The sequence below is a fragment of the Lonchura striata genome, chromosome 12 (genome assembly GCF_050655825.1).
Source record: "Lonchura striata isolate lonStrDom1 chromosome 12, ASM5065582v1, whole genome shotgun sequence".
Classification (NCBI taxonomy): Eukaryota; Metazoa; Chordata; class Aves; order Passeriformes; family Estrildidae; genus Lonchura; species Lonchura striata.
Genome location: NC_140714.1, coordinates 10,170,099 through 10,195,845, shown reverse-complemented (window position 1 = coordinate 10,195,845; position 25,747 = coordinate 10,170,099). Strand labels below are relative to the sequence as shown.

General features: G+C 43.5%; 2 protein-coding genes across 9 annotated transcripts in view; both read right to left on the bottom strand.

The window, feature by feature from the left end:
• Positions 1–224: 224 nt before the first annotated feature.
• On the bottom strand, positions 225–11,710 carry ZXDC (ZXD family zinc finger C). Its single transcript, XM_031505938.3, has 10 exons — positions 10,681–11,710; positions 10,062–10,214; positions 9,138–9,216; positions 8,882–9,012; positions 8,117–8,287; positions 6,866–7,551; positions 6,084–6,168; positions 4,141–4,313; positions 3,242–3,343; positions 225–2,406 (listed from the first exon to the last, which is right to left on the bottom strand). Exons 1-10 carry the CDS (start codon positions 11,693–11,695, stop codon positions 2,320–2,322), a joined length of 2,682 nt encoding a protein of 893 aa, XP_031361798.1. The 5' UTR covers positions 11,696–11,710; the 3' UTR covers positions 225–2,319.
• A 3,317-nt stretch (positions 11,711–15,027) lies between these two features.
• The window catches only part of UROC1 (urocanate hydratase 1), a 39,000-nt gene continuing 28,280 nt past the window's right edge, over positions 15,028–25,747 (bottom strand). For 7 of the 8 annotated variants that reach the window (XM_021531705.4, XM_085590475.1, XM_085590477.1 and 4 more), the window contains 6 exons: positions 25,245–25,315; positions 24,247–24,345; positions 23,720–23,819; positions 20,882–20,963; positions 15,794–15,893; positions 15,028–15,272 (listed from right to left, as the gene is read on the bottom strand). In XM_021531705.4, coding sequence (XP_021387380.3) covers positions 15,132–15,272; positions 15,794–15,893; positions 20,882–20,963; positions 23,720–23,819; positions 24,247–24,345; positions 25,245–25,315 — 593 coding nt within the window. In that variant the 3' untranslated portion in view covers positions 15,028–15,131. The remainder of the gene's footprint in view (positions 15,273–15,793; positions 15,894–20,881; positions 20,964–23,719; positions 23,820–24,246; positions 24,346–25,244; positions 25,316–25,747) is intronic. The other variant, XR_002465557.3, reaches the window with a different exon arrangement.

Sequence of the window (25,747 nt, the reverse complement as noted above, 5' to 3'; positions counted from 1 at the left end):
CAAAGCTGAGGCAGGTACCTCACAGACATTTATGATAATCACAGGTCTTTTGAAGGACAATAAAACCCAAGGGCTATGCTCCAGTCCAAAGCCCTTATAGACTCTACCCCACTGTGGTGAAGACACAACCAAAGGAAAACCACAAGCTCCCTGCAGAAATCAACTGCCAGTAACTAGCTTTGTGTCAGATGCATCCATGCAAAGAACAATACCCAGTGACAAACTGACCATTAAAAAAAAAAAGCTTTATTAACCCTTTTGCACCAGTTCTTCAGGTATCCATTGCCAGCAATGGAGCCCAAGCCAAGTGATCCGAGTTTTTGCCCTCAAGATTTTAGCACTTTACATTCACTTACAAAGCTGAGTGAGGTACATTTTCAGAAGTAGAAAGATTTGGTTGCAAGTCCCATAAAAAGATGGAGTGTTCCTTGGCCATTTTAATTGATTACAAACTGGTATGGTCCTTGAGAACAGAATAATGCAGGCATTGGGAGCTCGAGGAGTCTCAGCTTGCAAGGAGAGCATGGTGACCACTAGAGCAAGACCCTTCAGCACAATTCCTCCTCAGTCCTTCCACCTCTCAGGAGTGGACTCTGTGCTGCAGGTACAGCCACCAGGTAAATCTCAAACCAGCTACCAACTGGTTTGAAAATCTAACCTGAGAGGGTTCAGATTTTCCCTGGATGTAAGCTGTAAACTCAGAGTGAGAGACCTCAGTGCTCAGTTAGGCTGAAGATAGAAAAATATACCTGGTTCAACCAGAGATATAATACTGCCTACAAATCAGGAGCTGAAGTTCACTGGAACCTGTAAGCTTTTTTCCTCCCCAAGTCTGCAATCAAAAAAGCATTTCTGTGGACACATACATAGTTCAAAAGGCACAGGAAGTAAAAGCATTTCTGAACGACCTCATGTGAATTTAACATCAGTATAACTGTAAAATAAATAAATATGTGCAAGATTAAAAAGATCACAACATTCTCCTCTGTGACATATTTTGTAAAAAAAAAATACACATACGTGCATACACCCACCTCACTGGGAATAAAAAAAAAAGTACAAACAGTCTTTTATCAAAACCCTATACATACTTTTACAGGCATTCAGAACATCACCATAGAAAACAATTAAATTACTACCTTAAACCATAACCAAATATGGTTTTTTTTCCCTATACAACCCTATACTTATTTAGGTGTCTGCAATCCAGGTAAGTAGAGTACATACAACCTTTTCCCCCCATCCCCAAGAGAAACTGCAGTTTTTCAGGGGCAAATCTTCCTGGGCAACAACTCTTTTCCCCTCATAATATACTCTGACAACTGCATATTTTGTAAACCAGCCAGAAGCTCCAGGTGCATCTGACACTCTGGGATAACCATAAAGAAGGGTGTTAACAGTGTTCAATCAACAAAACAAAAACACCAAACAACCCTAAATAAAAAGGTAGTGACCAGTTCACAGGTAACTTGGCAGAGGTTTATAGATGAGATAAAAATCAAGGTGCTTAAATTTACATGACCGTCAACATTTCTCCCAAAAAAGGGAACACAAAGATAAAACAAACCTCTCTCAGATGCTGTTGGACTCTTATCAAATCACTTACAGTGAGTACAGTTCTATTGCAGTTTTCTTTTTCAAGTTTTGCTGGAAGAATTCAGCAAAGTATTTGGGATGCGGGAGCAAGGAAAGGGAGAAACTCAACATGAGCTACAAACTGATTCACAGCTAAGTTAACATTTAGAATCTAGCTTTCTAAAACAAAGATTTTAGAGCATCTCATTTTAATGGCATAGAACATTAATTTTGTTACATGTGACATTTTATTCTGGTTTTCTGCCAAACACAGGGGCTGAAACAATCCTTTTCTTTGTGTGTGGAAAACACTTGCAAAATTTAGCTCTTAATTGTGATGCCACTGGCTTCAGGGGGAGACCAATGGAAGGAAAGTTTTAACTGTCGCAGGCAGGATTATAAATTTGCATTTGTTAGCTGTAGAATACTTGCTTTCCTGTGAAAACAGTAAATATTACCTCAGTTTGAAGTGTAATAAAGTACTTCTCCCTGAAACAACACTGTACAGCAGTCTGCCTCAGCCTCCCAACCACCAGGCAGACAGAGTATCTTACACAGGCACATCAAGTGGAATTTACATTTTTAAAGAAAATCTTTCAGCTGCAACTGTCTTAAGCAAATCACAAAGAGTTCCATCATACTTCAGTTCTACTTTTTGTATTTTCCTTGGAAAAAGACCCACACAGTAATCTCACTCCATCATGATTGCCCAATTTGTTTTCAAGTAACTGCTCTTAATAATCATCATTCCAGATCCTGTAAATTTATTGTGCTTCCAGTGAACTGAGAGTTATCAGAACCTGCATCATCCTCAGTGGAATTGTGTGGTTCCTGTTAAAGCAAACAGACAGCATGAAGTACTTTCATTTCTAGATGGTTTCAGTGCTTATCAGCAAGATTATCTTGATATTTATTCAACCCCAGAGAAAAGCCTGGAATAGCTCAGGGAAACCCAAAGCTCTTCCACTTCAGGGACCCACCTAAACAGTGTTGCAATAGTTTTTCTATGGAATACTTCAGATGAGCATTACTAATGGAAATAGATTTAAAATCACTTTTTCCTCCATTAACTCTCTACCATGGCAAATAGTCCCACTTCTCTCATACTTATAGGTTTTGAGGAAAGTGCCCCTCCTCAACAAAAAAAGATTTATTTTCTATCCAGGAGAAACCCACTTGACAGGAATAGGTACATTGCAGAGTCTATAAAAAATGAGGTCCCTAAGCAGGCTTTTAAAATTAATTGACACTCCCCTAAGGGCACCACTCCAAAATTTAGGTTCAATATTTATTTCCCACTTCCCACCTCCCCTTTCTGTAGCCTGCAACATTTCAATTCTGATCCTCTTTCTTGACCCACCTAGTACCTGCAGGATGGGACCAGGAAAACAAGGGTGGGGCACTTCAGAAAAAAAAAAAGTAACATTTAGTTATTCATTACTCAGTAACAGAGGAATAAAACCAACCACTGCTGATGTGTCAAAGGTTGTAACAGACACAAGATACATTGTGCAGTGCAGCCCTCTGCTTACTATTCCTAAAGAATGGAATTCAACTCCCAATGGAAAACAAGGTCTTTTCATCAGGCAGAATGTGAAAGTGCTCACAGTAAACTGTCTTTATATTCAAGCAAGGCAATAAAACCCAGTGGCTTGACATGCTGTACCTGAAGTATGTAAACAGGTAAATCCACTGTAAGCTGAGAATGTGACGAGGAAGACTGAGAGCTCAGCTGAAATGGAAGATCTCCCTCTCCTGGGGAATCATCCTGTGAATGCAGAAACATGATGAAGTTACACAACCCCCAGGTATCTTGGCACAATATGGCAAATTTCACTCAGTCTCACAATCTTAAAATGTCTGATAAAGACACTGCACTGTACTACTAAGGCCCAGCTCCACCAAGATGTGGAAAGCTGACTGCAACTTAAATCTGAACCTAGCTCAGTGTACAACCTATTATCAACTGTCCTCATCAACTTGGAACACTGGCAAAATCTGAACGGGAAGGAAGGGTTCCTCTTTGAACAAATGTGACACTCAGAAACAGGCAACAAGTTTCATCATGTTTTTTACGAAGCTGATACTTAACATGAAAGTTACAAATGTGTACACTCATCTAAAAATAGATCAGTGGAGAACTCTGCCCACACATCTCTCCACACCAGAGTTGTTAGCAATGAAGGAGAAGGAATTTACTCTTTCTCTGAATACTACACAGATACACCTGGCAAAAAAACCTATTACCTGCCATGCTCCACTAATCAGTCCCCACCAATTATTAGGTTTTTTTGGTTTTTGTTTTCGTTTTTTTTTTTTTAATTTTAAGCTTTATTTCAACAGATGAGAGAAATAACAGTTTAGGCTGAAACTTCTTTTTGCAGGAACATTTTCATGTCCATCTCATTTACTTTATAAAGAAGAAGTGGAATAATGTAAGAATACTGCAGATCTCAAGACTCCATCCAGGGGCAGTAGCACCTGAGTTCACAAACACTTAAATTCTTCCATAAATGGAAGTCAGGATAACGGAGAAGCTGAACATTTTTTCTCCTCAGCTCTTACCTGAAGAAGCTGGATTTGCACATACTGGGCTCCAGTGGCAGGGTCCCTTATTGTCAGCCCTCCATTCGGCAGAACTATGTTACCACCCAGTCGACTGCCAGGAGTAGATGAAGAAAAATTGGTTGGGCTTACTTTACCACCCTTGTTTTTCCTCTGACCAGAACCAGATGCCCCTAAAATAAAGCAGTTTTAATATTTAAATGAATTTGCTAGAGTTTTCTGCTAGCATTTTTCAGCTTTTTGCAGCTGTTTATACCACACAGCAAATGCCCACAGCAGTGCAATATAATTAAGCACCATCTGACAACTGCTAAAAGGCAGAGACCACTCAGCTGGTGAACTCCAGCTGCTGACTGAGCACCTTTTTACATGAACACCATTGAAAAATCACAAACTGCTATGCTTAGGACCCTCCCCTGTGGTAGCACATAAGTATCAGCATATTTGTGGTGTGAAAGGAATTAAGGATTGCATTTTCTGCTTTTCATTCTGCAACTCATCTCCTGAAAAGTCATGCATGTGATTTTTCTAAGCTGTAAAAAAAGCATAGTGAAGATCACTATTTACAGGAAGATTTCAAGGACTACTAGGTAGAACAGCCTACACAAGTACAACTATCATAACCTTAAGCATTTTTTTTCAGTTGAAAGCAGGATGAACCAGCTGCTGTATCACAAGCTGAAAACCAAAACCCTAATCAAAACAGATATAAGAATACGGTCCTGTCAGCTCAGGTTTTTGTTTGGATTTAAAAAAAAACTGTAATAAATGAAGGGCTTGGATAACCTATATTTAAACACTGAACTGCTCTTTACAGTATTCACTCAATCTAGTTAAACCAATCAGAAATGCAAGACTCTCTAGACCACTGTGAGAGGCATAGCAGACCATTAAGGCAACAGCTGGTGAAAAGGGGACTACTGGGAATCTTGAACAGGAACAGAAACAGGAATTTTCTGAGGTCATCTTAGGAGTCATGCAAAGTGCAATCCTATTTTTTAAACTAATGTCCAAAAGACATATTTGACGATACATGCACGTGTTTGATAATGTAAGGCCCCTTAAAACTAGCTTCATAAAGCACTTATCCTTCCATGTGATGATTTGCTGAACCAGACAGAATATGCATATGTATTTTACAAATACACAAACAAAACAGTTCTCAAATCAGAACTAGTCTCTTAACTCACCTCAAAAACTATTGCCTTGATTTTCAGAGGAGGGAGGTCTAAGAGACGGCAAGGCAGCACTAAACTCACTCTATATATATATTGATATATCATAAATCTGTAATATTCCATCCCAGCCCCAAAGGTAGACACATCTCAAACACCTGAGCTTGTGCAAGTTCGGGGAACCATGACCACGTTTGAGCTGACAAAGGAATGGTTATTATTCACATCAAATGGCTCTGAGTCAAACTAAGAGGTCACATCTGCAATCATGACGTAAACTCACCCTGAACAAGAACGTTCTACAAGGCTAAAGTATAAGAGAGGTTTGAGTATATCTAGATAATCAAAAATAAATTCATTAACACTGTTACTAAGTGAAGCACAAAGGCAAAATCTAGCTGAAATTTCCGTTGTCTGTACTGAGTAAAAGAACCCCTAAAATAAGACCAAAAGCATAAACAACAGAAAGCACAGCAACATCATTTTTAGTTTTAATAAGAAGCAAATGAAGAGATGGACAACTAGTATCTTGTTAATAATCAAGAAACATAGGGCACAGATTTCTTTGTAAACTTCCTGTGAATCTGATATTCCACAGAATGTGGTTATCCTGAGTAACAGATGGTACACCACATGCATAATTATTTTAACTATCAATAAACAGGATGGCACATTTAAGAACATTACTCAGAAACCTGCTTCCACTGCACTGCCAAAATTACTAAATATTTTTATTCAGTAAATGTAACAGTACTAATAGCTTCTCACCTGTGCTGCTGCCATTCCCTTTTTGTTTCTTTTTCTTGGCCAGCTGAATGGCTCTATAGTCTGTTCTCGCAGACCCACTGCTCTCCTAGTAAAAGGGAAAAAAAGTAAAGCCCAGAGATGCAAGATTTATGGAATTAAGGACAAAACAAGATAATGAAAACACACACTAATAAGTTCTCAGATGCAGTTATCTTCTATGCTGCAAACACTGAATTCTAGTTTCCCCCATCTTTTAATTAGAGTTTCAATAAATTCCCTGTATCTGCTCAATATCTGGAGCTCAACAAGAAGTTAACTCCACATTTGTAAGTGTTCAGATTTCAAGAGTGCAAACATGCATTTTGTAACATAAACAAAAAGTTAAGTCTGCAATAGCACAGTGAAACAGAAAGGGAAAAGTACTTAAAAGAGGAATGAGGACTGGGATGAAAATGCTGCAATTACTGTTATAGCCCAAATCTTTTCCTGGAACAAAATGAACAAGTAACACGTGTAACATTTATTTTTGGCTATCCTTGCAAATTCCATTTCAGATGGGTGTTTGCTTATTTTGAAAGGTTCTTCCTGAATTGTCCCCACCAGAATTTCAGTATTTCTTAGGACTTGTCACCACACTGAATCTACCTGTGAAAATACACTACTCAACACATCGTTCTACATCTTTCATCAAAAGAGAGACAAAAATGCATGGTCTGCAAAATCTGAAAGGTCTCTCTAGCCAGATATATCCCCAAAGTCAGGCTGTCTCATGTAGGGGTGAAGTGAATACAGTTATTCCATACCAAAAATGAGCTGCCAGTCACTGTACCAAGATCCATTTCCTTCTGTGCACTGTAACTCCCCGGGGGGTTGGAGAACACAAACTGTGTCACTACTTTGCTGCCCTCCTGCTGACCAACCACATCTGAGCTGGGCAGCAAATTCCGTTCAGCTTTAATGGATGTCAGTAATTCAGGCACATTGGTGCTGCCGAGGCTGCTGGAAGGAGTCAAAGTGGCTGTGTCTATTGTTAAATTATTGCTGCACGTCAAGCCATGCACGTCCTGACTGGAATTCCTCACTGACAGAGATGCCAGCGAACCCAAGGCTTCGGCATTGACAGTCTGTACATCATCCAAATTTAAAGTGCTTTGCTGTAGAACTGTTGCACTGGTTCCCAGCAGGAGAGAACTGTCCAGGCTCTGGGGCACATCACTGCTCGCCACCAGGATCAAGGGATCAACTGCCTGGCTTAGGGAACTGTTACTGACAGGCAGGCTCCCCCCCAGCGTCGAGCCCACCGAAGCCACATCGATCGTGACGATGCCAGAGTTCACCAGCGCCATGTCTCCTGTTACTCCAGAATTGTTACTGGACACGTTGGAAAACAGGGATACGAGGTCGATGTTGCTGAGATCACTCTGCCCTGGACTAGCAAGTTCACTGCTGGGGGTGAGGGAGCAGGTTGCTTCCAGCTGAGTTAGGAGATCTGGAAGAGAAGGGTTTGGTTATAAGACAGAGCTTCCACAGACAACGGGAACAAAATTAAGCTTAAAATGCCATTAAAATCTGTATTTTTAGCCTACTAAAACACTTTCCACCTTCCCTGAAAACAGATGTAGAGAAAAGCAGCCTACCAAAATAAGTTCATTCTTTTATTGAGAAGTATGAGTTATAAAAGCACTTGCCAAAAAACAACACTAACGCAGTGCAGGCTAAGTACAAGTTGTAGAGGACTGAAGAGGGTGAAATGAGAAATCCTTTTAGTCCTTATTCATATTTTACAGATGGCATGGAAAAGGACAAGCTTTGATTAACTGAAAAATGCTGCAATTTCTCCCAATTTCAGAGGTGAAGCTCAAGTATCACTTTCTGATACTCAGAGATCCCACTGAAAATTTTAGAGGAGGGTGAAACCAACTTCGGTCTCAGATAAGATTCTATCATTCATATCAATGGAACTCAGATTTCAACATCAGTAATTACACATTTTCCTTAATAAAACACTTAATTTTTCCACTGCACCCTCTGGTAGCCAGAGACAAACACTTTACCTGGGCTGAAGTTATGCTGCTTGACCATGTGCGTTTTCATACTGTGTTTGGAAGTGAACAGTTTATTACAGCTGGAAACAGGGCACCGGGTCTTTAACGAGTCCACATCCTGAAGATGTTTTTTGGAGTGAATATACAGACTACTTCGTGCTGAAAATTTTGCACAACAGCCTGCAAGAAGATATATAAGGCTTTCAAGTTTCAAATTTAATGAAGCTTCTCTTTACTATTCATATTTAATGTCTTAACAAATCAGAATATCCTCTACTTGCTACTTTTCAGCACCTGTGCATACACTCAGAGGAACCACAAGAAAGTAAACCAGTCAAAGGGTAAGACAGTTTAACAACCTGTTTCTGACAACATGAAACTCTTAAGTCATTCAGTGTAAAGCACAACCTTTTCACACTATGGCACCTGAAATTCTTCATGACAACTGCAGGAAACACCTGCAGGGGAGAAACAATCAAGTAGAGCTGCTTTACTTTAAAGAGCTGAATAATCCAGATCACACACTAAACTCTTTGCTTCTGGAGTCCCACTGAAGTGGTGAGGGTGGTCAAGCTACAGTATGAAACAGAGTTTGCTCAGTCATTCCTAACTCTGGGAATGATCACTTGTTCAAGACTTCCGTTTAGTTTTACCTCTTCAAACCCTGTTAGAAGATTCGCTCTTAATTGTTCCAGTCCTGTACCAAGCACTCGTGAACCTTTAGACAAAAATACACACCAGTTACCAGAAACACATATGAGAGTGGAGCAATACCTTCTACTGGACACTCAAATGGCTTTGTACCGAGGTGAGTTATACTGTGTCCTTTCAAGTGTTCTGCTCTTGTGAAGGACTTCCCACAGCCTTCTACTGGGCACATGAATCTCCTGTCATCTTCGTGTTTCCTACAAGGCAAGGAAATTGTCATTGGCATGATTAAATCCACTACTGCTTAGCTAGTGGAAGAGAAACAAAGACAAGCAAACAGCCAGTGGCTTAGGACAGTACAATCAGAAAAAGCTTCCTTTACCTTTTATGCCTCAGGAGCTTGGACATACTGGTAAAAGACCAACCACAGCCTTCAAAGTCACAGATAAAAGGTCTTTCACCTTGAATAAAAAAATGTTACATTAATAATCTAATACAAAACACATACCGCTACTAGAAAATATTAAAGTCTGCTTAAGTTGAATTAATTTAAGACAAGACAACCAGCCCCCCCTGCAATGCACTGCAGAGTACTATAATATCCCTTCCCCTTCCTACAATCTGGGCTATCCTCAAGGTGCTTCAACAGACAGTGACAGCACTAATCAAAACAAAAACACAACTGAACTGTTTTCTCCTGTTTTCGTGATCTACCACTATGTCTTGATTACAAGACTGTCAAGTATGTGACATTGGTTTCCATCACACCTATGAACTTCAAATGACACTTTAAAAAAACCCTCAAAACTGGAAAACCACAAAACCAAGAAAAGAGAGGACAGTAGAGGACACACCAGTAACATGACAAGGTTGTATTTCAACTTTGCAGGTCCTTGCAAGTCAGGCATGTTTGCCAGAGCTGAAATTTATCTTCTTGCTATTCCAAACCTTGGTACATACATTCCACATGTTCTGAGAGTTTTTCAGCTGTTTGTTTGTATCAAGAGTAAGATTTATGCAACGTTTTGAACAACTACAAACTTTGGAACAGAGCTGGGATAGTTTTTTCTGGACAGAATGCACAATGACAAAATCCACATTTTTGCATGTGTGACAAAAGCCACAGCTTTGCATATGTGCATATTACAACTTGATTCAGGGACTCCTACCCCCAGAAGGCCAAGAATCAAATGCTTTCACTGACTCCAAGTAACTACTGTTACCCTTCCTGACTTTCAGATTTTCCAGCACACTGCAGTTCACTTCCACATGTGCTCCCCTGTGTACAAATAGTTTCTGTGAATACCTGTGTGACTCCTCATGTGGATTTTCAGCCGGCAGGCCTTGTCATACTGCTTGTTACAGCCAGGGAATGAGCAGGAGAACTGCTCTTGCTCTCTGAAGTGGGCTCGATTGTGGGAGAATAATGCACTCACTGTGATAAACGTTCGCTCACAGCCTGGGGACAAAGGGGAAATAGCACATCTGCTTGACAAAACTCGTCACTTTGAAAAGTGCACTCTTTTCTCCCTCCCAGCTTTTAGCGAGGTAATTTCAGGATCGTTTTTCAGGATATTACATGGGGGAAAAGAAAAAAAACCAAACTGTGAAATCCTACACATTATTCACAGGAATTACAATTGTTTTGCCAAGGTGGGCAATCAGTATCGCCTGGCTTAACGGGACGTCTCACTGCACCAGCACGAAGTCACAGGAGGAAAGGTACAGCCTCCTCCAGCTCCCAAACTTTTTATCTTGGTAACTGAGGCGGCCCGGAAGAGAACCTTCCTTGACATTCCGGCGTACCACGAAGGGGAAGGAGAAGCGGGAGCAGAAGAAGCGAGCCGAGCGCGGCACGACCGGAGGGCAGGGCCCGCAGTTTGTGGAAGGGGAGGGAAGGGAGCCCAGCCCCAGAGGCGGCTTACCGGGGAAGTCGCAGCGGAAGGGCCGCTCGGGCTCCAGGTGGCTGCGGCGGCGGTGGGCGGCGAGGCGGGCGGCGCTGGGGAAGCGCTGCCCGCACGCCTCGCACTTGTGCGCCGCCTCCTGCTCGTGGGCGCGGCTGTGCGCCCGCAGGTTGTACACGGTGGTGAAGCGCTTGCTGCAGCCGGGCGCCGCGCAGGCGAACGGCCGCAGCTTGTCGTGCGAGTGCAGGTGCCGCCGCAGCTTGTAGGCCGTGGCGAAGGACCAGGCGCAGCCCGGCACCGGGCAGCCGAAGGGCCGCGCCGCCCCGCCGCGCCCGTCCTCGCCGCCGCCGTGCGCCGAGAGCCGGTGCAGCCGCAGCTGCTGCTTGCGGGGAAAGGCCTCCCCGCAGCGCGGCTCCGGGCACGGGAAGGCCGGCGGCGAGCGCGGCCGCGGCCCGCCCGGCGGCTCGGCGGGGCTGGCGGCGGGCGCGGCGCCCGCGGGCTGCTCGGCGCCGGGCCCCAGCGTCAGGACGCCGTTCTCGATGCGCACCAGCAGGCTCTGGTTGTTGATGGTGATGGTCCCCGAGAAGGCGCCGTCCTCCGCCCCGTCGCCGCCATCGCCGCCCGCGGGGGGCAGCGGTGCCGGCGGCGGGGGAGGAGGCGGCGGCGGCGCCGAGCCGGGGGCCTCCTCCGGCGGCTCGGCGGGCGCCGGGCCGGGCTGGGCTCGCCCGGCTTCGCCGCCGCCCGCGCCGGGCTCGGCCGCGCCGCGCACCACGTTGAAGACGAGCAGGAGCCCGTCGCTGTCGGGCGCGGGCCCCGCCGGCGGAGCGCTGGGCGCCGGGCTGGCGCCGGGCTCCGGCTTCTCCTCCAGCAGCAGCACCGGGAAGCTCACGTAGAGGCCCGGCGCGGGGGTGCTGCCGGCGGAGGAGGCGGGCGCGGCGGGCGGCGGGTCCCAGGCGGGCGGCGCGGCGGGGCCGCCATGTTGCGCGGCGGGCCGGGCGCGGGCCGCCTCCGCGGCCGGCAGCCCCTGCGTTTCCATCTTGGGGGTCCCTGTAGCAGCGCCTGAAACCGGAGCCGCGGGGCGGGGCCGGCGCGGGCCGCGGCGGAAACGCGGAGCGCGGAGCCGCGGAACGGGGCGGCGCCGCGGAAACCCGGAGAGCGGAGCGGCGGACGGGACGGAGCGGCTCCCGCGACACCCGGCGTGGCACCGCCGGAGTCATCGCAGCTCCTGGGGGTGGTGCTGGTGCCCCCGCCAGTGGTCAGGGAGAGCCCAGAATTAGGGTTGGAAGGGACCTCTGGAGATAACCCAGCCCAGCCTCCCTGCCAAGGCAGGGTCACAGGTGACACAGGATCACGTCCAGGTGGGGTTTGAGTGGCTCCAGAGAGACCCCACGCCCTCCCCGGACAGCTATTCAGTGCTCAGTCACCCTCAATGTAAAGTTTTCCCTCGTGTTGAGGTGAAACATCTGTTTTAGTTTATGGCCATTGCTCATCTTGTTGCTGGGCACCACTGAAAGGACTCTGGCAGCATCCTCTTGTCACCTACCTTTGAGATATTTATATGGATTCATGAGATCCCCTCTCTCGTCTCTAGAATAAACAAGCCCCACACGCCCAGTCTCTCCCCACCAGAGATGTTCAGACCCCAAATTATCTTTGTGGCCCTTCATTGAACCTCTCCACTATCTCCGTGTCTTTCTCATACTGAAGAGCCCAGAACTGGACACGGCATCCCAGATGTGGCCTCACAAACAGAGGGGCAGGATCGTGTCCCTGGATGTCCTGTGCAGGAGCAGTCCTAAGGGTGCAGCCATGCTGAGAGAGGGAAATCCTTTAGCAAAGCACCGTGCGTACCATGAGTGGAAATATGGAAACAGCACTACAGGCCAGCCCTGGGCAATGCAATGTCACATTTCAAGCATGACCATGGCACAGCATCACCCAAAATAGAGCAGCACCAAAAAAAAAAAAGGAAAAAAAATCCTACAAATTCAGCTAATGCATATATGTATTTAAAAATTTATTCTTGGGCAAAGCTTTCTCTGGGAGAACGTTCAGCTACCTTATGGCTCTCAAACACTTAAGGAAAAGGTAAAATTATCTTGTATTTGTTATGGAAATTGACCAGTTCCCTGCTGCTGTGGGACTGGTGAACAGTCCCAGCAGATGGTGCTGTGATCCTGCTCCTGCTCAGATTATTCCTCCTTTCTGAGCACCCAACCTCCTAGAGCCCAGGCCAAGCACCCTCGGCTCCAGGGAAGCTGGAGCTGTGGGTTCACCCAGAGGTCCACTGGGAGTGGGTCTTCCCTGTTCTTGGCAGCCCCAGCCATCCCAATCTCCCTGTGGAGGTCTTTGCAGTGGCTTCCTTCATGTTCCTAGGAAAAGATAAACCCGAGTTTATTCCTTAACACAAAGGTGCATCCCTGGCTGAAGGACGTAAAACCTGTCACCGAGCTCCTGCCTCCATCTACAACCATGCACGGGGTTGTCAGGATAAGTGTTTGCATTTTAGGAAAGCGTTAAGGTGCTGAGATTCATAGGAAGGATGGTTCAGCCTGACAAGCTTGAGACTTCACTGCGCTGCACAGATTTGCTGATTGTACATCCCAGATCAGATCCGATGCAATGCCTACAGATGGATGGATTTCAAACTCCCCTCCCTGCACTGGCTTTGTCCAGCAGTGAGGTCAGCTACCTAAAAATGACATCAGCACCCCCACACAACAACAGCCTATTCACAGTCTCAGCTTCACTGCACACAAGTAGAGGACAGATAAATCAAGACTCAGCAGGGCTCAGAAAGGGAACTTTGCACCAGGGTTATTTATGGTTTCTGTGTGCTGGAAAGCCCCTGCTTTTTCATCCCTGACAGCAACAGGTTAGTGTTTCCTTGTGCCCTCCCCAAAGGTATTATAAACCTCAGCCAGTTCACATTTTTAAGTGCTTGAGATTTACAGTTAAAAGACTGAAGTAGATTTAAACATATACATATGACTACATACCACATCATTGAAATAAACTCCAGTGAATAGTCATACATAAGACCAACTGCTCAGCAGTTCACTGAGTTCCATTTTGCCTAAACTCATGCCGCCTCATTAATAGACCTCATAATTTGTATTTCAACTTGTAGCTGTTTATAGCACTCATCCATAAGGGTTCTGTGTGTCCCTGCAGGCAGTCCAGCTATAAACTCCCAGGGAGACATTAAACATGGCTATACTCCTAAGGTTATGTCCTCTGGGCAATAAGGCTACTAGGATAAAAATAAGGTTCCTTTTGTGCCTGGGATGTCAAGATGAATATGCTGCCAGGTACCCCAGTACTGAATAATACAAAGGTGAAGAATTTTTGATAAATACTTCTTCAACATCTTGTCTGTGGTGGCTTTTAATCTCAGAATTAAGATGAGTCTATGGAACAGCTCTACATAGCTTGGTACAAGAAAAGCCAGTGTATTTTCTGGTTGTCCCTCTTGACAAAGCAAGAACCACTAGTGTTTTTGGGCTATGAAGATTAGAGTGGTTTCACACAATACCAATACCCTAACTTTGGACCCAGTCCACTGTGATTATTAATATGGTAATGCATAACATATGTCAAAGCAAAGGCTGTCAAATCTGCCTGACAGCTACTCCCATCTCAATCATACAAATTGGCAATGTGGGCGGGTTTTTTTTCCATAATGTAAAGCAATTCCTATCAACTGCAGATTGCACTTCACAGAAGGCTCAGTTTCAAGCAGATGCCAGACTCTCACTGTTCATCTGGAGAGAGGCACAGTACGTGAACAGGGTAAAGAACTCGTGACTCAAAAGAAACGCTTCCCTTTCTTGGCAGCAGAGGCAATGCAGAACTGCACAGTGCTCACCTGCGGGTACCCTGGGCTCTAGCAGGGGCAGAGATTCACAGACTGCAGCTCATCACATCCCCTCTGCAGCAGCACGGGCAGCTGTATGTGTGTAACACCCCCTTCCATTCCAAGAGGTAATGGACACAGTGCCAGGAGGCTGAGTGACATTCCAGAGCAAGTCCACAGGGGGAAGGGACTGCTGCCACTGTGTTTGTGTCAGAATGAAGCCTGTGTGTTGTGCAAGGACCATGTTTAGCATGAGACAGGAGAGCTAAGAATTACTTTTGTACATTAGTTTATATTTTATCAGGAAAAAGTGACTGTTTCGTTGTTGGGGGATTTTTTTCCATTAATTTTCAGGGAAAAAAATTCCCATTCCTTTCCCATCACGAACAGTTTCTTATTGCAAACATTGTTCCAAGTATGTTGGTGAAAAGACTGTTCCTGGTCGAACCTGTCACAAACACAAACAAATTTGCCCCGTTCATAAGTTAGAGAGGAAAAAAATTCACATGGAACAGACTTTTGCAAGGCTTTTATCGTTTGGCCAGAGAGCAAAACAGGATATCAAGGAAGGAACTTCAAATATATCTGCAGGAGCAACATTGCACTTGGAGTACCACTAATGTTTCACTGCTTGCTCCAAGATGTTCTCATCCAGCACCTTGTGAGGCAGAGTCACCCTCAGTGTGCCATTTTCCCTCATTGCTTGGCAGATGGTTTCGTAAGCAAAGGCATTTCCCGACCAGCAGCGCCTGGCGACCTGTCAGACAACAGAATGAAGGGTGTAAAAATCAGACATTTCTCTCACCACACCCACCTTGCACCATATTTGTGCAAAAACTGGCCCCCAACTCGTGACGATAAATCTTTCAACCCTCTGCCAGTTTTTAGTTTCCCTTCTGATTTTGCAACTAATTTTTGCAATACTTCATTTTTATGAGTAGTATTTGAGTAGATGTGGTACTTTTCCATGTATAACATTGTACAGATAAACACTGGTAGAGCCAGGTACCTTATAAACTTAAAAAATTCCCTCACCAAAAATAATAGTGCACTCCATCCCAGTTCTGTAAAACCTGCACTGGATTTAGATAACAGTATCATTTGAGCAGCAAATGCTTTTATAGTGGGATAAATATTTTAAAAGGAAGATGTCTCTTCAATGCATTTTCAACTATGAAATCAAAGAGCCAAATTCTGTGCCAGCATGTAAGGATGAAATTCTACCAACAGCTAGAGAATAAATTAATATTAAAGTATACATATATGAGTTTTGCTTACTCCATTGGAAACATCCCAGCTGAGCATCATCTTAGCTCGTTCTTCAGCTTCCTTGGACCCATCTAAAACCAGACCAAATCCCCCATTGATCACTTCACCCCTAAAAGAAAAAAGTAAGAGAATCAAATAAAATTAATTCAAAGCAATACCACAACATTTACAGGATTTGTTGGGTTGTACTGCAGGAAGGAGGATGAGAATACACAAATTATTCTGGATAAGAGACTATCAGTGATGTTTTATAGTTATGATAAAAGAAAAAGTGTGTTTAGCAGGCAAAGGTTTCCTGACCTGCAGCAAACTTAGTCCACCTTTCTTGTAATGCCCAGCTGGGAATCAGGATCTGCTCCAAGCAGGGATACCAAAAATTAAGCTTGCTCTGTATCTCCCGAGTCCTGCACTGTGTACTGGCTCTAAATACAGGTGGAGAAAGGTTAACAGATCTGATGGGCCAGAGATTTACCTGTCTCAGGGTGTTTTTAAAGGTTCAGCTCCTCGTGTTTGCTACACTACAGCTGCCATCTAGCCAGGATCGTGAGGGTGACAGTGCTTACAGCAGCAGGCAGATGGATCTATTTATATTCTCTTGGGACAAATGACAGAGCATAAGCATTTTATTAAAAAAGTGTTAACCACCACTTAATGCACATCTGCCTCAATCATTTCCAAAACCATCATTCATTTTGTATGAGATACAGAGATCTTTAAAGACATCAGTGCCAACTTTTCAGGAAGCAGACTTACTGGCAGAAGAAGAACAGAAATACATTAAAACGAACAGATTATTCTTGGGGGAAATAACAGTCTGGTTTTAAAGGACAGGGAAAACACGTAGAGGAAAACATCTTGTCTGACTTCAGAATCTGGCCTGCTGGAGCTCCCATTCCATGGCATATGGTGAATAGTGGTGGATGCAGCTGGGAGATTAATCTTTCTGTAAATCTGTGAGAGTTCTGGCATTAGAGCTCAGCATCAGCCACACCTGAAGGACAGGACACATCATACAACAGTACACTGCATGAGACACTAATGGAAATCCCTGGAGGCAGGATTTTGTCCTCTAAGTTTTATAGTTAATATAAGTTTACAAAATTTACATAGAACAACATCAGACATGCCCATTAATCAGATAGGAGTTGAGAGTCTTCCAGTCCAGGAAGGAATTGTTTCTTAATGTGTATTTTCTAGCAATAACTTGAGCTTCTGAGGAAATAGGGAGTGGAGGCTAAACTAGAGCTTCACAGACCTGAGTTCTACTTCGTGAAACTAGAGCTCACGTTTTCTCAGTTTCAATGGATTGCTGTTACTCATGTGATGCTAATTGCCTTTCTACTGCTATTCACATACAGTACCTGTGTATTATCACAGAGCTCAGCAAGGAATTCAGGGCTCCAGATCTCACCATCATCACATCAAATTTATTCTCTGAACTCCCTTCACTTTTCCGTTATCAGATATGTCACTATTATAAATGCATTTTCTGTTAAAAGGCATAGTTGTCTTGAAAGTGACAGTTCTCACAGCAGATCACTTAATGAGTTAGGTTTTTGAACTGAAAAATTTGAAACAAAATCATGTTTTCAGTCGAGATGTTTAAATATTGTAAGATATGACTCTTCAAAATAAAATTATTCTTTTTGATTGACACTGTCAGCTCTTTTCAGCCTGAAATTTAATTCCCAGGATGTTTTTACTGTGTGAAGTCTCTCACTAGTTCTGCTCTTAGTTTCATCTGGGAATGAATACAAACAGCCAAACATCTGTATTTCATGCAAATTCTACTTTTTGAATAACTCATGTTGTTACTGTCCTCTCCAAAAGAGGAGACCAGAGTGGATGACAACAAATGTAATTGTGCCAGGGCAGTTAGTCCACCATATTCTGCTGCTCCTGTGTACGGAGACCAAAGAACAGAGCACTACTCTCTCTGTCAGAGTTCAAATCCACAGAAACCCCAACCTCTGAACCAGTGTTTTATAAAGATATTCCATAGAAGGAGATGATATTCCTTCAGTGGCAAAAATTCCCTCTGTCCACAGAATCCCAAGGAGCATCTGATCTACTTGCACTTGGTAAATTTAGTGCCTTTCCATCGATTTCCATGGAGTTACTCCAGTGCAAATCAGAGTCACTCACCAGGATCTGTTCTACTGCCTAAAACCACTCCTACATTAAATACCAATGTTTGTTATGATGGATTTTCTAGAAAAAAACCTCTCTCTGCCTTCATTAGCATTGGGTCACATTTTCAGGTAATTAAAGAAACATGTGGCATTTTGACCTAAGCTACCTCCTATAATTTCCAGATGTCTCCTCCTAAGATGATCAAAGAAAACAAGGCCTCTCTCACAATCAAGATGTCACACTGTCAACAGTGCAGATGGATTCTTAAATTGCTTCTGCCTTTTTGTTACTACAGGTTATCCAGGCTCTGTGCTAATACAAATTCTGCTGCAAACAAACAGGCAGCAAAAAATGAGTCACAGTCCTTTGCTGTAATTATAGTCAAGACTATGTTAATCTTAAGTCTCTCCATCTCTCCCAGAGTACATGTGATGCAGATCCCAGCTAAATAAATATTAATCCTGCCTTTCTTGTTTGTCCTACGAGGTTGTAACAGAAAATAAAGCATGTAAAAGGCACTTGTGCAGTCTCAATGGGAAGACACAGCAAATCTGCCAGCAGTTCCAGGCAAGCCCAGCCTCTGCAGGAAGGACTGGCAGCTAAAAACAGTTCAGTTATCCATTTCTGAATTCCCAGGGCAGAACCTTGCCAATGACAACTGGATTTCTCTCTAATCACATGTATTTTTGTTTATAAACATATATAAACTTTCACATTTCCAAATCAGCTGATGACAAAAAGAGTTTATCAAAGACATAGAGATTTCTTTATGGCAAAGTCAGGTGGATTTTTAGCACTCCAGAGAAAAATCAAAACAGGGCCAGTTAAAAGCGTCTATCTTCTCCAGGCAAAGAAAACAATTTTTTCATGGTTGGGGGTTTGTTTTTATTCTTTTGCCACCTTTAAAATACTGCTCTGTCTCCTCAGAAGGCAAAGGGGTGCAGCCCTTTCACCTGCCAGGGTGGTGCCACCTCAGCCAAGCCTGGCCTGGCTTTAGGGTGACACGACACGGCCACCACAGCTGAGCCCCAGCACCGTGGTGCTCAAGGCTCTGCAGGCACACTCCGAATTTTCAGGCCCTGCACTCTTCACTGAGGCACAGTAATTTATCACAGAGGGCTTTGCTGCTCCAAGAACAGGGCAAGCAGATACTGTTCTGCCATCACAAGCCCCCAAGCAGCCATAGGAAAGGACAAAAAGGAGAACCAAACTCTGTTTTCTCCAGAGATATTTTGATTTCAGTGAATGGCCACACTCAAATTTTCTGATATATTACATAAATTACAGCATAAATCTGCTCTGCCTTGTGGCAAAGTTTCTTTTAATGATGTAACTCCACTTACAAAACAACTAAAACAGTATAATTGAAATTGCAGTGTGATCAGGGCCAGTTTTCTAGAGCTAAGGGCAGGCTCACCATTCAGCCAAGCTATCTTTGAACAGCACAGAGGGCTAAAAGTGTTCTGGAAGGATCAGCCTTAGAGAGACCAGAAAGGAATAGGATAATTTGTATAATTTGAATTAAGCATCTTCAAGGCACAGAACATTCATGGCCTAAGCAATTCTTTTAGGAATTCTAATAATTATAATTATCACAAAAATATCCCAAATACTTCACACAACATGTTGTGAAAAGTGATTTTTTTTTGCTTGTATTTGATAAGCAGATATTTTAAAATGTTAAACTCAGCTGAGGAAATTCAGACAGAATTTGTCTGCTACTACCTCTGGAGCATCAGTCTGAGATGACCAAAGTAGGGAGACATTCTGGTGTGTGCTTTCCATTCACAATTATGGAAATTGTCAATGAAATCATGGCTGTGGGTCCTTATCACAAAGGCAAATCTTCATTCCATGTGCTTAAGTCCTCATAAAGTTTTCTTTTCCATTGTTCAGTTTTGCTCTCTTGTACCCTTCTATGCAGTATTTATGTCACAGAAATCAAAGGAATTAAGAGTACAGAGAGGGAGTTCTTCAACTGACGTGAAGGGATATTTTCTAGATTCAGCTCATCCAGATGAATAACAATTATCATAAAATGTCTCTGAGGATAACATCTGCTACAAGTTCTTTGGCTTGCTGGTTTTAGCATATTCCAGCACTGTTTGAAACAGGGAAGTATGAGGGTTCACCACAGTATTTAACAGAGTTGTGCTTCTCTTGATTGCTGATAACACCAAATGATGACATGACTGCAAAATGGGAGAGGCTTGGCTGGAGTATGCTGGAAAGTACAAACCAGAACTAAAGACTGCAGTGTGGCCAGGCTCCCCCACGTCCTGCATCTCTGCTAATCCATGTAGCCTTTCAGTGAAGATGGAGGAGATTAATTTCCATCTCCATATAGAATATTTCTTTCATTCTGCTTTTCTTTTTAGGCAAGTGGCTTAGTTCTGCATGCCATGTGAAGGAGGTGTTTAGTTCAGGCCTTACTTGGCTGTGGTCTTTTATGCTACCCAGGCATGAGCAGGGAGAGAAAGACTGGGGGTTTGCTGGCACCTCAGCTGGTTTGTCTCAATAATCCCTCATGCACAGGAGCATTTCTATTGGGGTCCTAAGGTCACAGGTTTAAATACAGCTTGAGAGGAGACCTGAACAGAATCCATCCACTGACACTCTGGCTGTGCATGTGTGAAAACAGTACTGGAAGCAGGACCTGTGCAAAATGACCACAGCACACTGTCCTTGTTCATCAAATGAAGTTCTTCAAACTGTGCTGTGCCCAGTGTTCAAAACACTTTTTCTGGACAGATGAGCATTAATTAGAGCCATATAGCACCATACGTTGCTTTATAATTTGTCCTTTCAGTCCTTGATTCCAAACCCACCCTTCCCACCATCACAAAACAGTTCTCCTCTGGTACTGCCCATCTTTTCTGCAGCTCCTGTCTCCCTTCCCCACACACCTACACAACAGCAGGAGCAGGACCCAGAGCCCAGCTTTAGGAACACAAAAACTCTCACCAGCCAACTCCACCCCCGTTGTGCAGCGCAACCCAGGTGGCTCCTCTGAACGCGTCTCCCACAAAGTTCTGCACTGCCATGTCTGGGAGGAGAGCAAAGGTGTTACTACCCATGGACCACGCTCATTTTGTGTTGTGCTGCTCCCTCCTTCCACCAACACCTTCACTGGGGCTGTGGGAAGGCAGGGTTGGAGGCAGGTTTCACTCCGAGGTGTTCACTGAACATCTCAGTCCTGGGAGGAACAGGCAAGAGAGATTTGTCTCACTCTGCCCTGACTTCAGAGGAAACAAATGCCAGTTTTACACTGTGGGTTACGAGGGCACTGGTGATTCCTGCATTTGTGCTTCAGCACAGGCAGCTGAAGGACCTGCCACTCTTCAGCTCTGAGCTCCTTCTTCAGAGTGGAGAGAATACAATGTACTCCTTTGGGATACATCAGGCATGGAAGAACAGCCTGGACGCATCCATGTGCGTGGATTCAAAATGGACAGGACACCTGGAACACTACACACCTTGCAGTTCTAAGAAGTCTGAAATATTTTCAGATCAGAGTGCAGAGTTACTTCAGCCCTGTGCAGAAATTCAGCCTAAAGCTAAGGAGTTGCATTTTGTGGACAAAGTTGGGATGAAAATTATATCTACCCCAATTCTCTGAACATGTGGGAATTCTACCCTGGACAGAAACTTCTGAAACCCCTAAGAAGGTTTGTCTAGAAAAAAAAAAACCCAAAGAAATATAATTTAGCAGATAAATATAATTTGATTAATACATTATTTCCACTGAATTGTTCACTAGAATTTTGTATATTCACTGCAATTTGTGCTAAAGTGTATACCCAGAGAGGTAGAAAGAGGTGCACAAAGAGGATAAGAGTAAAATTTACTGAAAATATCCAGACTTAATTCAGGAAAGATTCAAAATATGGCAATAACTTGCCATATTTTTACCAGGAAAAATAAGAGAAAAACAACAATATCCCCACCAGCCACATCTGCAGACCCACAGTTATGTGCCTGATGGAAAAATTAGTTTACTTAAGTGCTAATCTATGTTAAACCCTTTCAAAAGCTCCATTATGGCATCTTTTATCTGACTTTATGTCACTTTAAGAATGCAATTATCATAATTACAGTGCTGTCGAGATTGAATGGGAGAGATCTAAATCACCATCTTCTCTAATGTACAGATTTTCTCCTCAGCCACTGGTCTGATAAGAGTGGAGGTTGGACAAGGAGTGAACTAACAATGCAATAGCTTGCTGCTCCTTGGCTTTGATAAAGGTCATTGGCTGCAAATGTGTGTGCTGAAATACACATCCAGAGCAGCAATGACCCTTCAGGCTGAGGTACTTGAAAACAAAATGAGACAAACAAACATTCTGGAAATGTCCTGTGTGTTAAAGAGGAGCAAATTTCACCCAAACCAGCTCAAAAATTGTGTTGGAGCAAGAGGATAGATGTGAGAGAGGAAGACCTAAGATGTTCTTTTATTGTCTCCAGTGGTTCATCCAGTAAAACAGATTTAGGCCTGGTTTTAAAGATCAGTGATATCAGTGGCCAACAGGCTTTAGATAAGCCCTTGAAGAAGGCAAATGGATCACATAAATCCCAAAATGCAAAGAAAATCACAAAGCATGATGAGCAGTAGGGTTCAGCAAGCCTTGTTTCTATTGCCCTCTTCTGAGGGCATTGCCTGATGATTACTTATGTTGCTAAGATGGAGATATTACTTTGAATTTCTGTTCTCTGTGCAGCTGCACCATTTTCTCTCAGCTTGTGAGAAACAAGCATTATTCAAGGCATCTATTTGCCCTATTAAAACTAGCCAACATGCTCAAAAAGTGTTAAAGTGGCACTAATGGGCACAGTTAAAAGCCTTATTTCATCAGGAAATTCAGTTAACAGGGAACTTTTCTTCTTGAAATTGAGCCATAATTTGGTTCTATTATGAATTCCCATAATGGAAGTAATTCAATATGCTCAGCTTCCTCTATCAATTTCTCTTTCTACAGCAGCAGATCCTCCAATCTCACACCTCTTTGTGATTGTCAGCTCGTCAGAAACACCACTGGGCTAAAGCTATTACCCTAATTTCCACTTTGCAGATGGAAAATTGAGGAAGATTTAAGGTTAAAAAGAGCTTCATCCATTTTTTTTTCAAGTCTTCAACCTGATATTTCTTTGGTTTCTTTCTCTAAAAGATGGTTTCACAAACTGAAAAGCAGAGTCTGGTTAGCTCAGGTCAGTTGTGCAGATTTAAAGTCTCCTTTCGTAGAGCAAGTCTACATTATTTGCCCAGTCACACTTTAAGTGAGCAGCAAGGCCTGGCTTTTATTCTTATGACTTTACTATCAATATTTCCTCATGACCAGAAAAGTTACTTTCAGAAACTCCACACTGTTTTCTTCAGGCAATGGAATGAAAACAGCTGTGAACCTCTTTGCTTTAAGTAAAATATTATTATAGACCTGATTTTAATCTTGTGGATTCCAAGGAAATATGGCTGTAATCAGATCACCTGTTTGAAATAGTGAGATACCAAATTAAAATCAAACAGAAGATAAAATCCTCCGAGACTGCTCTCCATTTGCATTCAGATACATCTGGTGCATTTTCTTGGAATTTCCAGCAGTGTTCAGGACCCCTCCTATGTAACCAGCTCCACATTCGTGTCTGTATTGTTAAATCCCACAAAGCTTCTCAGGAAATCTGATTAATTGGGATTAAAGGGTGTTTTTTAAACAAAAACATTTAAAAAATGTTGCATAAAATAGCTATTTCTGTTTAAAGCCATTTCCTTGCTGGCCCAGGCAGACAAGCCTCAGCTGTTCCACTGACCTGCACAAAAGGCTGATCCATCATAAATGTTGGATGTTTCCCTGAAAGGGCTGTCAGTCCCACTCACATCGTGGTGATCTCTGCTGAGGACCACTGGAGCCTGGAAAAAAACAAGGACAAGACAGTGGAATCCTCCAGGCTGACACTGCTACTGAGGGCATTATCTGCTCAATTCACTTCTGTCTTAAGTCTTAATATTTGGGCCCCTACTAAGGAGTTACAGTCCTTGCTTTGTGCCCTCTGCAAATCACAGAATGGTACATTGTGCTTGTGGGTGCCCAAACAGAAAATTAGACAGTCTCATCATGAAACAAAATTTCAGAGGGTTTCTAAACCCACCTCCCTCCTGTGACAGAGCACAACAGCGGTGGTAGGCAGAGAGAAATGAGCTCTAACACAAACTGGCCCCATGTAAATGACAGGCACTCCTGCTCTCACTGCTTGAAGCTTTCTCCTTTCCCACCTGCCTCCCCAGTCTCAGCTATTAAACACAATTAGCAGAGCATATCAAGATAAAAGAGATAAACCTTAATCTTTCCTTCAGAAATAGCTCGATTGATAGCCACAGCTATAGACACCCGACCCTTCTGATCAGAATACAAGATTCTGGCTTGAGAGCCAACGACCTGCAAAAGAAAAATGACAGAGGGATAAGGTTCTCTGCCACTGGCTTATCTTCAGGTTCCAGATGAATGGAGTCACAGGACTGACCCCTTTCCTTCCAAAGAAGAAAGTACAGATTATTTCTTCACCAACATCCAGCTTCCAGGAAAAAAAAAAAATCAAATCCCTCTTTGAACTTAGTTTTATCTTCACTCACAGAATCCATGAGATGTATTTCTCTATTCAGCTGCCACTGCCCAGTAAATTCCACTCTTTAACTCAACCTGATTGCTAGGCTATAATCCCCCTATCAACAAATCCCTTCCCAACAGCTGAGAAGCAGAGGTTTGGAACTGGTAACAGTGGGCTGGAAGAGAAGAGAAATGTGGCAAAGAACATCTGTCCTGCACAGCTCTGCTGTGCTGTGCTTCCAGACTGGGAGAGCACATATAAGCTCTACAGCATCACTTGTTGGCTTCACAGGGAGAGCCTGCCCTAAAAGGAAAACAGAGGATGATCCATTGGTGTCCTGCTTCCCACAGTGCAGAAGGATGGCAGCTCTTCAGCCCTGTCTCCTGTTTTGGAAAGGGTTCTGGGAGCTGCACGTGTGAGGAGCTTGGTCCACAGCAATGCCAAGAGGAATATTTGAATAGCACCGTGAAAGAACTGGAGGGTGAATCACAGATACGTTTCATTCCAGATACAAGAGCAGATATTACTGGATTATTTTAACATTTCCAGATGAGGAAGTGAAGGGAAAGAGCTGCTTCACTTCAGCCTAAAATCCTGCTGTGGAGAGAAGGTTTCAATTGTCAGCCCCAAGAGCTACAGATTGTGTTTTCATTCCCATCCATTCCTGCTGTCCAGGCCTGCATTCAGGACCAGGAGCAGCCACGTCTGCTGCAGGGGGTTGTGCACTTACCAAGCTGTGCCTGCCGGCTTCCCGAATCCAGCGGATGTTGTCGTGGTACTGCTGCTTCACAGATGTGCTCACTTGCGAGAGAAAACAAGCAAAAATACAGTTTGGAAAGTAATGCAGTATGTTCTGAATTTACTTTAATTCATCTGGCAGCACTAGGGAGTCACATTATACTCTCAGATACAAGCATGCATATAGGAAATGCTGTATAAAGTTCTCTGTGCGGCTGATGCAGTAACTGCATCATATTTTTCTTGAAAAGTACAAGATGCCTCTCAGGGAAAAGCTGGAATGGTAACTCCCATTTGGATCTTCAGAAAATTAAATTAAAATGAAATATAGTTTACATGTACTGTCCATTTTTGGTCACCTGTTTTACTGCCTACTAAATGCCAATCTATTACTAATCTTTGCCAAATTAGTCATTTCATCAAACTCCAGGATATTGGGTACTGCAATCCAGCCTTGTACCGCATAGTGAATAACTCCTTTGAGTCAGACAGCAG

Coding starts and splice junctions, on each gene's coding strand:
- ZXDC (XM_031505938.3), bottom strand. CDS start 11,695: ATGGAAACGCAGGGGCTGCCGGCCGCGGAGGCGGCCCGCGCCCGGCCC. Junction 8,288..8,881: donor ATTTGAGTGTCCAGTAGAAG/GTATTGCTCCAC, acceptor ATCTTCTTGCAG/GCTGTTGTGCAAAATTTTCA. Junction 6,169..6,865: donor TGACTGGCAGCTCATTTTTG/GTATGGAATAAC, acceptor CCCTTTTACTAG/GAGAGCAGTGGGTCTGCGAG.